Genomic DNA, 14,460 nt, shown 5'->3' with positions numbered 1-14,460 from the left:
AGGGTGTTTTTTTTTAGCGGTTTTTCGTATCTAGCGAAGCAACCTTGTCCCCAGGGGGAAAAGCCCTAATTCCCGGAACCATTAGTTAAATTTATGAGGTAAATATGAGGATACATTAAATCTGAAGGCTGACTGACGCATCCTCAATAAACTTTTCTCATTGAATGTCTCCATTCAGTTTATTCGCTCTTGATTTCTATGTGTGGTAGTAATCTCAAGCTCATAATCTAATAATTTGTTTAATAGATAACAGGTTATAAGTAAGAGAATTTGCGAGTGCTTGGTTAAGTGATACCTCAGTCATTTGTTTCATGAATGCTGTGTAGGTGGTCGCTTACAAGAGGTCAGACCACAGAGGGTTCAAATGTACCCTTGGTACCATTTGGCATTTGGCATTATTTTGGCAAGTTAAAATCAGATAAAAAGACCTAAATAATAAGGAGACCTAAATTAATCATTCTAAGTTATTTATCAAAATCTGGTTACTATCCCACAATAAAGAAAAACGCAAGGCAGATGGACACAGCAAATGGTTTTACAGCAAAAAACACAAGTCAATCCATCAAAGTTGAAAAAAATATCACTAACATTCATCATTCATTTATTCATCAACATGTACAATTTGCAACAGTCCAATTTCTACATTTTTATTTCCATAAAAACTACTGTAAAAAGAATTAGCTTCCACGACAAGCAACTACACCACATGCAGAAATAACTTTTTGAGTTATTTGCAAAGGACAGCAGGTTACTGTAATAGGCTTCTAAATATTGAAACTAGATGTGCTAACAAAGGAAACCCTGATAAGCACCTAAATAATGTCTTAACTCTTCTTAAAATATCAACTGAAAATGGATATTTCTAGGAATCTCCCAATTAACCAATGTCTAGAAGAAATTTGAACAGCAAGGCTTATGGATAATTTGTATGCATGTCAAAGCACTGATTTTGAAAGTACTACCTCACTCCTAAGTATTCCTCACACCAACTATAATTCATTATTTTGTTCAAAACTTAATATGCTTATTTTAAATTCCAGGGTAACCCATATCTTTTTCTTTCCAATTTTAAATACGTAATTAGGAAGTCAAACTTCCCTTAGGAAACATGTTGTAAAGGACAGTTCATCAAATCCATTAAGACAGAATAATTTCTAGCTCTAACTCTAACTGTATTTTAATACTGACATCTCTCTTAATCATGCTCAATGATGAAGCTACTTGAACCAAAAGCAAACTGAGCAAACATGATGTAACTGAGGGCCTCTTCATATGAGCCCAGTCAACTGGGCTGGCTTGGTTTCCGAGATTTCGCCTCCACACTCTTTCCTTCGTAAAAATTTTGATGTGTTCATATAAGAAGCCGGGCTGACCCAGTTACTGAGATCTCGGTTTTTGCGACCAAGATGTCGGTAAGAGTGATGAAAATTTTCCCATATGAACACTCCAGCCCAGGACACTGGGACGAAACTTTTTAGACAAAATAGCTTCGCTTTTGCAACATAGCAGCCTAAATGGCATAATGTTTATCTTTTATGTATTTCCACTTTAGGAGTATGAGAATTTGCTTTATTAGTAAAGTTACAAGAGTCCACAAAGCTATGATAGCTGTGAGCTATACACTCAAGTTTATGTTCCACCATTTTGGTTGTGTTTCTTGGATTCCATCTTGGTTGACCGGGCTGAAATTTTCCAGGCATATAAACAGACAACAAATTTATCCCAGTAACCGGGCTGGAGCTCATATGAAGAGGCCCTGAGAGGCAGGCCTGTGGCTGTCCAAACATCGTTTGTTATTGGCTCATGAAACAATGCATAAATGATCTAAACAATGCCCCTATCTCTTGAAACAACAGAAGCAACAGGTTCCCAGACACAATGAAAATTCAGGTCTGGAAGAGGTGCTGGACTACTCAACTGAGAGCCAATGATGGCAACCATTTTTTCAACAATCCAAGCAATATATCTACACTGCACAACTACATTTGAAACCAAGTTGACAGTTAACACATAAAAGCTTGTGTCACTTGAATATGTGTTTTACTTTCATCTCTATGCTGTCTGCAATCTAAAGAATCCATCAAAATGGCTGCAGAAAAACTCAAACTGATCAATGGCCACACTGAAATCATTTCAAACACAAAAAGATCAAAACTAATGAATCAAATATTGGCACAGTTTTGACAAGAGTTTTACATGTACAAATTATTTGATTTTAAATTTCTTAATATTATTGACCTAGCCTGCTTGCAGGCTGTTATTGAACTTCTGTTCTGATGCTTAAACATTCTTGCTCTGTTTTGCCACTTTTTTCCACTCAATAAATCATAAAATTTACATTTTGTTTGGCCAATGTTTTCCCAGTGACCAAGTTTCGGTAGTTTTGCTGAAAATACACACAGTCTGGGTTATTATAAAATGCACCTTGAATGAAAAACTTCGGTCCATATAGTAAAATATCTATTTAGTTATTTAATCAATAAATTCAAGGTCTAAATTTTTTTGTATTGTTATTGCACCTAATGACCTGGAACATTATAGCTTTACACCACAGCAAGAAGGCCTTCCATGTCGTGAAGGCTCTGTTAACTCTAATGCCTCTCTTTCAACCTCTCCTGAAGCAAACCAAATTGCAAATTTACAGTTAGCATGTATTCAATGATTCAATTTGGAAAATGCAAACTAAAATGTTGTTAAAGCTAAATGGTGTCAGTACCAGTACCCACTATTAAGCCAAGTCAAGCTGATATTTGACTGACATCTGACCAGTTGTGGGTACAAATCCCACCGAGGTCAAAGAATTTTTCTTTCTTTTGTGTGGTCCAACCCCAGATCCTTTCTAGTGCTAATGCCATAGGAAAGGAGGAACATGTTTGGTGTGGTTAGTCCAGGATGAAGTAGTTGATTGAGGAATTTGTCTTGGCCTTCTAAATGATAACTTGCTGCAAACAAAATTCTTTGTCTGATTTCTATGCTCTATTTCAGATTTATTTGCTTGAAAACCCTCGAAATTCACCACAGCATCTATTTATATATCAAACACAAAAGACCTTGTTTGACCACATTTCCAAACACTGAGAAGAGAGTTGAAAATACGACGTGCAGCAGAGTATTTTTAATGAACTTCAAGGTGTTTGGAAATGTGGTCAAACACTGTCTTGAGTGTTTGATATATCTTCTCAACCAAAACGAAAACTAAGGAGAAAACGGAGAAATAAAATCGTAAAAATCTATGCTAATTAAGATCAGATATCCAAACACTGTCACAGTCATGATTTCCTTTGTTTAAACTTGATGAATTATTACTTAATTTGAGAAATACTTATAAAGGTTATAGATGGGATTGCAAACCCAAAAGTTTCAGACTGGTACAAAATATGTATACAATCTGGTCACGCATTCCAATTAAAAGTACTTTTTATTCAAATCTTGAGACATGTTTTGTCTCAAAGACAATCTACACTTACCAACTGGTAGCTCTTCTTCTTTTGAGAAGTCCTGGGCCAGTTGAAAGAATAACTCCTCTACAAAGAACAGAGAGACGTTCAATTATTTTTGTCAGTGATCTATGTTGTGCTGTTTCAAATGTGTCCTCAAAGAAAAAATATAATGTACATATTAGCATCTCAAGCATTTATAACTATAATAGTTCAATACTTCTTGAGTAACAATACACGTGTCTCTAACGACAAAACAAAATTTTAAAGTAAACAAGTAAGCAAGTTAAATTTTGTGTTTCTCTTTATTTTTGCTGTGGGCTAGTGAATTGTATTACAGTAGCTTGTACTACGGTATAGCTTCAGATTTCATTCTCTTTACAGCTATCCTATAATGAATGCTCAACATACTTGTAACACATGTCACGTCCTAGGCATTTATTTTAGACTTCACTCACCAACATTGTGACCAGTTTTACTTGAAGTTTCAAATACCTTGGCATCTATTTCTGAGGGGAAATGGAATAACAATCATGAAATCTCTGTACAAAGCACTTTTGGTTTGATGGCAAGTCAAAGCAGTTTTTCAAACTTTGAGTGATATTAAACTGAACCAAAGTAGTCACAAAGGAAAACCACAAAAGAGCTGTACAACAAAATAAACCTTCGAGTACTCAGTGCAAATCTACATGACTGGTGCTAAGCACAGGAAAAATTACATGGCCAAGTCTGATTAGTTCAACTAGTTTTGCAACTAATTAGTTGAGTTGGGTGGTGCATGTTTAAAAATCTATTTTGATGTGTGGTGAAAGCAAAACCAATGCCTTCTCAGTAATTTTGATGTTCAACTGAAAAACACTCTCATCCCAAAATTTACAGCACTGATTCACAGATCTGATTAATAACAAAATTTGCCAAGCACAAACCTACTCACCATCTGCATAATCTGTTGTAGCATGATAATCAACTTGACGTAATTTTTTATCACTTTGAACCATGTCATATTTGGTGCCACATAAGTATATTTTACAGCTCTGAGAAGAAATATTGTAACAAAGCCAACTGCTGTCATTCAGTGAATTTAATTTGATTCACCAAATACTACATCAAAACATGCAAAACCTTATGTTATTAGAGGTACTACATGTACCACAAAATCCTGTTAATTTTGAATTAAACAGCCTTTCGTCATTGCTAATTTTGGAGAGTTTCAACTATTAAGACATTCCTGGACAAACATCTTAAACATTCACTATAATTTATTAAGCGCTTAATCTATGTTTCTTAATTAAAAGTAATAAAATAATTATAAATTTAAATGTTTCACACAAGACTTCACAACAGCTAAATGTCTTTTTTCTATAACTATAATACTTATAGAGATAAAAAGAATAAAACTTGCAAATTATTACTAGTCCATAACAGAACAGAGTAATATATTTGTATCACCTCCTATTTTCTTCATCTCTTACAATAAAACAAGTCAGTTTAATTTGTTGTCACTTCTTTCAGAACCATATTTTTTCCAAGGGTTACTACTTTCAGCCATTGCTAGAAACCATGAAATTTATAATTAATCAATTCCTTTAAAGGGTCATTAACTTAAGAGGAATCACAACTTTCAGAACAAAACAACCATAACAAAATTAACAACATTAAAACTAAATATCTTTTATCATCAGTGATTTTATAGTAGAAATACTAACTTCTTCATAAGTCTTCAGCTCATTTACCCAATATTTCGCTCTCTCAAAACTGGACTTGTCTGTGAGATCTACAAAAAATGAGAGTAGTTAAGATAAAATCTATCTCAAACTGTCAAACTTCTCAAGAAACTGAAGAAACATCTCTAATTTTCCACTGTGGAGCAAGTCCTTACCATAGCACAAAACTGCTGCTTTGGCTCCACGGTAGTAGATTCTACTCATGGCCTCATACCTCTCAGAACCAGCTGTATCCTGTAACAGTGGAAATTTTATAAAAATTAAGATTAAAATCATGTGACATGTCAAGGTTTCATTTAAAGTCAGATCTCTTTAATATACCATATTTACCCGTGTATAATGTGCACTTTTTTCCCCCTAGAGCAGGTTTCAAATTTGAGATGCGTATTACACATTGAATCCTTTGTTTGAACTCGTTAGCTTCATTAGCATATAAACAAAGACTGAATTTTGCTTGATATCATTGCTTTTTAATTGAAAAGTAACTATTGTCAGTAATAACTGACATAATCAAGGAACTAACTACTTTTAAAAGTGAACGCCATGATCAACAAAAGAATCACTTTCAGTAGAGGTCACAACATCAGCATAGCTAGGAAAATCACCAGAACAAAGCATCAAAGTTACAGTGTCAGATAAATTACAGATCATTGATTTTGCAGAACAATGTGGAAATTGCGCTGCTGAACGAGAGTTTGGAGTTTCCAAGAGCAACATTAGATTGCGGCCAAAGAGCAAAGGGAACTTTATAGAGAAGATACCTTGACTTATTAAGGGTACAAATCATGGCAAGAAAGCTGCATGGCCAGAACTTGAGACTGATCTTCTTGGTTGGATCACGGAGAAAAGAAACAATGGTCTAATACTTCTACCATTGCTTGTGCAGTTAAAAGCCCTTGAAATGGCAAAAGGATAAAAAATATGGGATTCCAGCCAGGCAGTTTACGGCAGGAAAACACTGGGGCCAGCGTTTTACGAAGCGGAATGGCCTCTCGCTTTGACAGAAGACAACCCTCGCTCAGCAACTTCCAGAAGATTACGAGGAGAAGATCACCCAATTCCATCATTTTGTTATAAATCTTCACAAAGAACACAATTATGCACTACATGTTACTGCAAACATGGACGAAATACCACTAACATTTGACATGCAGCCGAACCACACAATCAACAACACAGGAGAGAAAGCTGCTAGGATTCGAATGTCCAGGAATGAGAAGAATTGCGCAACTGTTGTGTTGGTGTGCTGGCGAAGGATCGAAGTTGAGACCAATGGTGATATTTAAGAGCAAATGTGTCCAAAAATCAACCATTTTCAAAATATCGCAGCAACAGCCAAAAACTAAATTCTGCTAATATCCTCAGCTTTGGTAGGCCTTAGTGTGAAACAAATCACGACATGCTTCGTTTGGCTGAATATTGATTTATTTACGAGAAAATCGATAATACCGGTAACCAAATTCCGTCAAAATGCCGCTTTTGGAGCTCAAAATTTAAGACGAATCTCAAAGCTTCACGTCACAAAATGAAACAACCTAGAGCGATAAAAACTATCAAATCTTGAAAACCAACACCAAAACATATGTTGACAGCAATTTGAGCAATTCTTGTCTATTTATTTGCAAAATCTAATTAAATGTATCCGACCTACTTTTAACTAGACTAAAACTAGGTCAAAAGAAACGCGTTATTTAACTATGTGCTACACAAAATAATTGGCTGAAAACCTGGCTTTTTGAAGGCAATAAGTAGTTCTTCTCAATCTCCAAAGGATTTTTTGGGGAAATGGTTCGGAGCGATTTAATCAAATTTGAAAGTCAGATAAGATGCGCCGATTCAACGGTGCTGTTAATTGGCCAGAAATGTGCACATACACACGCAAACTCAATTGTTTCGCATTTGAAGTTCAATCTACAGTTTATTTAACATGATATCCTCCTACCTTCATGTTGCTGCATCAAAAAAGAGGGCTGCGGTCCTGAAATTGCTGAATCGTTCACAAAAAAGCAATATAACTTAGTGGAATAGTGCAGCGCCGCCTCCCGATCATGAGTTGTTTACACAGCGTATTTGGGGTTTTTCTGATTCGAGGTTTCTCTGTTCCCATCTCGTTGAAAATGAGGCTGCAATCACTCCACCTAAAATAACTTTGTTTAAATATAAGTCTTGAACCGAACAGCGAATCAGATGTGGGCAAAAATGTCGTTATTTCAAGGACATCTGTTTTTCGTTTAGCGGGATAATGCAACTTAATTCAAAATGATGTGAACTGAAATCGACAACTGCGGCAAAGTAACTTTGGAGGGTAGGCAGGGGGGTTGTATTTTTTCATAAATTCGTGAATCATGTATCTCTTTTAATAATGTTTTTCACCTGTCACACAAAGTTTTGCCTTCGTTACTTGTCATGCATAAACTCTTTCCACCCTCTTTGGACTCGGTCCTTTACTATATATGTCAAAACTGAGTTTCGTTCAAAACAATATTCACTTTTATTTCCATTTCTGCGAAGCCGAGAGTTTTAGTATCCCCCATCCTAGCTCTACAGATATTTATTTTTATATTACTTCTTCTCCAGGGGCTACACCCTTGTAAGGAAAGTACTGAGGAATACCGCGGCCTAGGTAGCATGTGGTCATATTGACATTTATCTTTCCCTATCAGTAGTCTAAAATGGTTTTCGGTAATGAAAACATTTCCTCGTATCACAAACTCAAGAAACCGCTAAAATAATCATTGTATAAATGATTGACTGATGTTCTGGAATTTTCAGGAATGGTCCGTGTTCTTCGTTTTATCGAAGCCCGTCAGTTGTCAATTTATTTCAATTATAGAAATTCGCCTTTAAAATTGGCACTGTGTTCCGTGTCGTCTTTCGCATTATGGATGTTTGCTGCTCGTTCAAAAGTATAGTTGGAGGAACCTGTGGCTTCGACAAAACGATCCAGGAAACAAGAAACGGTAATCATACCTCTACTAACCTGTTCAAAGCGGATTGATACCCATTCAACCAGTTTTGGTTTTTCTGGGCCAAAAGACGAAGTTGACCTAATTCTTAGCCGGGCAGCCATATTCTCTCCTCCTGTTAACATACATTCTATGACAATATATCCCTCGCATCATGCAAAGCTTGGTGGACCAGAGGGTCTAATACGAGGTGCAGGGTTCCATCTGATATATCAAATCACGGCAAAAGTGACAGAACCTGACCAAAGTGTGACAGAGGAACAGGGACACGTGATTCTCAAATCATATTAAAGAAGACAGGAGTGTTTCTTCAAGTTGGTTCAGGTGAATTGACTTTTTGCACGCTTTTTTTATTCAAGAAGTAATATAAAAATAAATATCTGTAGAGCTAGGATGGGGGATACTAAAACTCTTGGCTTCGCAGAAATGGAAATAAAAGTGAATATTGTTTTGAACGAAACTCAGTTTTGACATATATAGTAAAGGACCGAGTCCAAAGAGGGTGGAAAGAGTTTATGCGTGACAAGTAATGAAGGCAAAAATTTGTGTGACAGGTGAAAAACAACTAAAAGAGATACGTGATTCGCGAATTTATGAAAAAATATGGTTAAAAGCAGCTAAAACTATAAGTGGCACATGAATTTTGCTAAAATTTGTGCGTGAAACGCGAACACAACCCCCCTGCCTACCCTCCAAAGTTTCTTTGCCGCAGTTGTCAATTTCAGTTCACCTCGTTTTGAATTAATTTGCGTTATCCTGCTAAACGAAAAACAGATGTCCTTGAAATAACGACATTTTTGCCCACATCTGATTCGCTGTTCGGTTCAAGACTTATATTTAAACAAAGTTATTTTACGTGGAGTGATTGCAGCCTCATTTTCAACGAGATGGGAACAGAGAAACCTCGAATCAAGAAAACCTCCAACACGCTGTGTAAACAACTCATGATCGGGAGGCGGCGCTGCACTATTCCGCTAAGTTATATTGCTTTTTTGTGAACAATTCAGCAATTTCAGGACCGCAGCCCTCTTTTTTGATGCAGCAGCATGAAGGTAGGAGGACATCATGTTAAATAAATTGTAGATTGAACTTCAAATGCGAAACAACTGAGTTTGCGTGTGTATGTGTACATTTCTGGCCAATTAATGGCACCGTCGAATCGGCGCATCTTATCCAACTTTCAAATTTGATTAAATCGCTCCGAACCATTTCCCCAAAAAATCCTTTGGAGATTGAGAAGAACTACTTATTGCCTTCAAAAAGCCAGATTTTCAGCCAATTATTTTGTGTAGCACATAGTTAAATAACGTGTTTCTTTTGACCTATTTTTAGTCTAGTTAAAAGTAGGTCGGATACATTTAATTAGATTTTGCAAATAAATAGACAAGAATTGCTCAAATTGCTGTCAACATATGTTTTGGTGTTGGTTTTCATGATTTGATAGTTTTTATCGCTCTAGGTTGTTTCATTTTGTGACGCGAAGCTTCGAGATTCGTCTTAAATTTTGAGCTCCAAAAGTGGCATTTTGACGGAATTCGGCTATTATCGATTTTCTCGTAAATAAATCGATACTCAGCCAAACGAAGCATGTCGTGATTTGTTTCACACTAAGGCCTACCAAAGCTGAGAATATGAGCGGAATTTATTTTTTGGCTGTTGCCGCGATATGTTTCACCATTGGGAACATCCGCTCTTAAGAGAAAAACTGTGCCCAAGGCTGCAAACAAGCATGGAGTCGTGATGCAAATTATAGATGGTAGATGCTGTGGTTTAATTTTACCCTTGATACAATTTGGTATATTCTTTTGTTCTGTTGTGTGGTAATGTATCATAATATTCTATATTATAGCAACGAATACCATATTGCACCAAGGATAATTATTTGAACCACAACATAGACACTGAAGGGGGAAGCTGCCTGTCCATATTATATAATTATGGTTTCCATTAGACAGCTGGCAGTCAGTTGTTTCTATTAAGGTCCATCAAGTGATTATCTGTAAACATGAACAGAAAGGAGCTGTATGAAGGAGAAGGAGGTCACATCCATATCTTATCCCAATCCCTAGCTTGTCTAAAGCATCTTGGCTCCCACTCTCTGCTTAACTTTGAGAGACTGCTGGTAGTCTAAGTTTCAATGAATTCTGGTTTCTCTGGAACCAAATGAACTATCCGTAAAAATTATAGAAATGTCTGTATTATGGAGACATCTGGGAATAAGAAGGTTTTTGATTGTAAAACATTTACTTCAAAATATTGAAATTATTAAAACTCACCCATATCCCTAAAGTGACACATTTGTTGCCCACAGTGACTTTCTTGGCACCAAATGCTGCTCCTATTGTCTATTGGAAAACATATGAAATAATAAAAAACAGTAAAAAATTATAAAGTAAATATATCATATAATTATTATAAAATAAAACCTAGAAGGTTGGGAAAACTTGAAAAATCTGCAGAAACACTCAACTGTGGCTTGTGTTCCTACAGCATTTCTTGTTCTGCCAAATTTCCATTTGTACTCTTCACATTCTTGGGCAGACACAGAATTTAAGGGAAGGGGATTCAAGATATGGACTGCTGAAGGCAGTCCCCTGTAAGGGGGTGCGGGAGTATCCTTCCCCATAAAATTTTTTAAATTTGAGGTTCTCAGAAATGTGATTTCTGGCATTCTGAGGCCAATTCAGCGAGTTATAATGTCTAAATGTTTTTTTTAATTTAGGCATTTTGACCGAACCCCCCTTAGATCCATCCCAGATATTACCTACATGTAATGTTTCCTGCAGAACTCCTTTTGAATTTCCCATAGGTGAACACCTTTGGGACCAGAAAAACTGGCCACACAGCAAATGTGTGTAATTTATAGGAACTAAAATTCTTAGCGAGGCAATATCAGAAAAAAAAAACTTCTTTTGTTGATTTATTTTTTGATGCATAGCCTCTTATGGGAACTTGAAATGAATAAGTCAGTTCGAATTTCTTACCCAGGCAAATGCCTCAGTTTACATGTTACCAGCTTCAGTGTACAGCCCTTAAAATATATGAGCAACCTGTGTCTGATCACTCGTGGTGTTCATTAATGGGGGTTCAACTGTAATAGAGTTTCTTTGGAGATGGCCATGGTCATGGTCACAAGGGTTAATGGGAAATTAAGTGGATACAAGAAGAACTGAGAAAAAAAAAAAACTTCCGTGTATACAGGGTAGAAATTGAGGCTAGACTGACACATTTTAATTAATACTATTTTTAAAACACGCAGCTATCAAATCTAGAAAACGAAAGCACACCCGCTAGTGAAGAAAAATAATTGTGTTGATATGGATTTAAGTGTTTAAGTAATTAACAGCACTAAGGGACTTAAAGTTCAACAACAGTTCAAAGTGAAGTCTGTTAAGCTTAATAAAAGTGAATCGATTAAAAACGTTGGTCTTAATTCAGCTAAGAAACGCCACTGTTTCCTTGCCTTCAACCGGACAACGAAAAATGAAATTCGTTATTACATTATTCTGTTTACTTTACAGTTATGTTAATCTTACATTCTGGTAGGGAACACTGTCGTTGAACCTGTGATGTAAATATCTTTCCACTAAGCTTGTTTTACCACTGTATTCCTTCCCCAGAAGAACAACCTTCGCATCTACTTTGGACCCCATCCAGTATTAACAATTCGGCACATACATCGCAGTTGTCTCGGCTTGATAGACTCCTGGGATTGACTGTTCCAGGAAACGACAAGATGCAAGAGCTAGTGCACAAAATGTCGCCTCACGAGTTATTTCCGTCACATCATTGCTGGAATGCCCGGCCTCACTCCCTGGAAAACGATCGTGAAGGACTGGAAACTACAACGCCTGGTGAAGTTTGTGCCTGTCGTGCCTGTCTTTGTTCATCACGTATATTATGCGTGGACTTTATCAGTGTTCTGCGATCTTCTGGTGTACACACTACTTAACAGCGATATTGATTTGTCTTTCTGTTATTTTTAGTCCCTCGTTTCCAGCTAATGTGTCAGAAATGGCGATCGTTCCGTACGATTCCTCAGCAATCTTTCTAAGTGCATTCCACGCCAAAGAAAGAAGTTTCGAATTCGGTGGGAGAACCCTCACAATCTTTCAAAATTGGAACGATGTTGGTGTTGCAGCTGTCGTTTGGGATGCAGCAATCGTTCTTGGTCATTATCTTGAGAAGATTGTCGCTCAACTTCATGGGAAGAAAGTGATAGAACTTGGCGCCGGAACTGGGTTCGCCGGTATTGTGGCAAGTTTGCTCGGAGGAAATGTGACTATTACTGACCGAAAAATGGCCCTAAACGTTACGAGAATGAACGTGGAGGGAAATTTGGGCAAAAATCAAGATTCTGTAGAAATAAAGGAGCTTGAATGGGGACAAGACGTTTCATCTTTCTCGCCACCTTTTGATTTTGTACTAGGAGCAGACATTGTTTACATTGAGGAGACATTCAACGATTTACTGAAGACTCTGCAAGACCTTTGTGATGAAAATTCAGTTGTTTTAATGTCATGTAAGATACGTTATGATAGAGATAAACGGTTTTTTGAACTTCTTTCGAAGCACTTCTTGCATGAAACCGTTCTGTACGATCAAGAACTAGACATAGTTGTTTATCAAGCAAAAAAGATCAAATTTAAGCCTTAACACTTTGTACAATTATGGTGAAATTTGGTTTCTCAAATGGTTTTGCACCAAGCAAGTCACCAAACATATCGCAAAAGTTGGGCAAAAACCTCTTCTTCAAACGTGTTCATTTCTTGTGATCATATTTATATTTTATTTGACTGCAAGTAGGCCATATTGCAGATTATTTTTAACAATCATGCTTTACACTCACTTGATTTATCCGGGTAGCTGCCTGCAAGCTGCTTTCTGCTGGTATTCAAAAGAATAAAGAAGAAGGAAATGCGATTTTGTCTTTCTTTCTTCAAATCATGATGGAGAGTAGTATCAGTCCCATTAACTGATCTTTTCAAGTCGATGTTAGGAAAATTTATTCTCATATACATTGTGTAACCTTGTCATTTTTGGTTGGTTGAGAGTTATTTCATGCATTTTAACTTTTTTCATGATCAGTTACACCAGTGATGATGTCATCAGGCCACGCCCATGGTCATGTGACTCATTCTGGAAGCATGTAAAGGCTCCCAAGCATATTACTTTATTGGGATATTTTCACTTTATTTACTATTTTAACTTTAATCTTTACCACACTATACATAGATTTTGTTTCATTTCTAAAAGGCCACATTGTGAAAGAATTTCGAAATATTGAAAAATTGGTAATTTTCTGAAAAAGGGATGATTTCACAAAAGAAGTGTATAGCTACATTTCCAACGTTGGCTTAAATTGTAACTCGTCAAGAAAAGCTGGATTTAATGAAAAACTGCGTTTCCTTTAGCATTTAAAGAAACTGGAAGTGCTCGAGATATCTATCGGAAGTTACCCTATCAGCAAGTGTGCAGTTTACACTACCAGCAGCTCAATAAGATCAAATGAAGCCCATGAAAGCCACATAGAGATGGGTTTCCTTTTGTGCTTGTTTTTCTGTGTTTCTCTTAGTTTGTTTTTGCCTGTACTTTCTTCATTTGAATTTAGTGAAACCCAAAGGAAAAACCTCTAAATGTACCTGAATTTGCAAGTTGTTGAATTGTTTAAATTTTCCTCGCTCAGGCTGACACTAGCAAAATTTCACCTCCTTAGCAACGTGTGCAAGTACGCACATGAATTGATCAATGGGCCCTTAAAATGACAAAGTCTATGCCTTTCTAATTGGTTTCATGATTGGATATCTGACTTCTGGTGCAATTTTAAATATGAAGCCTGGCGACCACGGAGATTGATTTACTTGTGAACATAAATTTACTCGTATGTTACTTGTATGTTACTTAAGGCCGTGGTCTTGAGTGGCTGTAACTTTCTATTCACAAATCGGAAAAAAGTAGATGAAATGCGTCCAGAAGATCATCTGCCTAAAAGAATAAGTTTTAACCCTGCTTCTGACCCAGCTTGGCAAGAGCGTCATTAATCATGTTGATTCTAGCCTGCATAGCATCAAAAAGGGGAGGGGAGGCAAAGCGTGGATGGAAGGAGGGGGGCTGCACTTCTTCCTCGTGTTTCTGCCCCCCCCTACCCTTTCCCCCTTTCTGCCTGCAACACAGACTATATTGATTCTGAAAGTGTCAAAAGCATGTGCAGTTGACACAGTAGTATGGAGTCCCCTGGAATATATCCTTCTGTACTTATTTTCCCTTTCCCCTTTCATCAAAAAAGACCTGCCTGATCGCGGGTAAACCAGATTTGAAAAGCAATAATTTGCT

The 14,460-nt window shown here is 36.8% G+C and overlaps 2 protein-coding genes across 2 annotated transcripts; one reads left to right on the top strand and one right to left on the bottom strand.

Moving 5' to 3' along the window:
* Window positions 1-580: 580 nt before the first annotated feature.
* Window positions 581-11,945, bottom strand: LOC110041781 (ras-related protein Rab-24-like). The gene is made up of 8 exons (XM_089289672.1): window positions 11,664-11,945; window positions 10,404-10,472; window positions 5,317-5,395; window positions 5,144-5,211; window positions 4,372-4,471; window positions 3,896-3,946; window positions 3,468-3,524; window positions 581-2,615 (listed from the first exon to the last, which is right to left on the bottom strand). Exons 1-8 carry the CDS (start codon window positions 11,778-11,780, stop codon window positions 2,536-2,538), a joined length of 621 nt encoding a protein of 206 aa, XP_089145798.1. The 5' UTR covers window positions 11,781-11,945; the 3' UTR covers window positions 581-2,535.
* Window positions 11,946-11,967: 22 nt separating this feature from the next.
* LOC110041780 (protein N-lysine methyltransferase METTL21A-like) lies at window positions 11,968-13,050 on the top strand. The gene has a single exon (XM_020747114.2). It carries the CDS (start codon window positions 12,028-12,030, stop codon window positions 12,781-12,783), a length of 756 nt encoding a protein of 251 aa, XP_020602773.1. The 5' UTR covers window positions 11,968-12,027; the 3' UTR covers window positions 12,784-13,050.
* Window positions 13,051-14,460: the final 1,410 nt, after the last annotated feature.

The sequence above is a fragment of the Orbicella faveolata genome, unplaced genomic scaffold (genome assembly GCF_042242905.1).
Source record: "Orbicella faveolata isolate gen_17 unplaced genomic scaffold, um_ofav_v1 contig_1, whole genome shotgun sequence".
Taxonomy (NCBI): domain Eukaryota; kingdom Metazoa; phylum Cnidaria; class Anthozoa; order Scleractinia; family Merulinidae; genus Orbicella; species Orbicella faveolata.
This window is presented reverse-complemented; position numbering and strand designations above follow the sequence as displayed.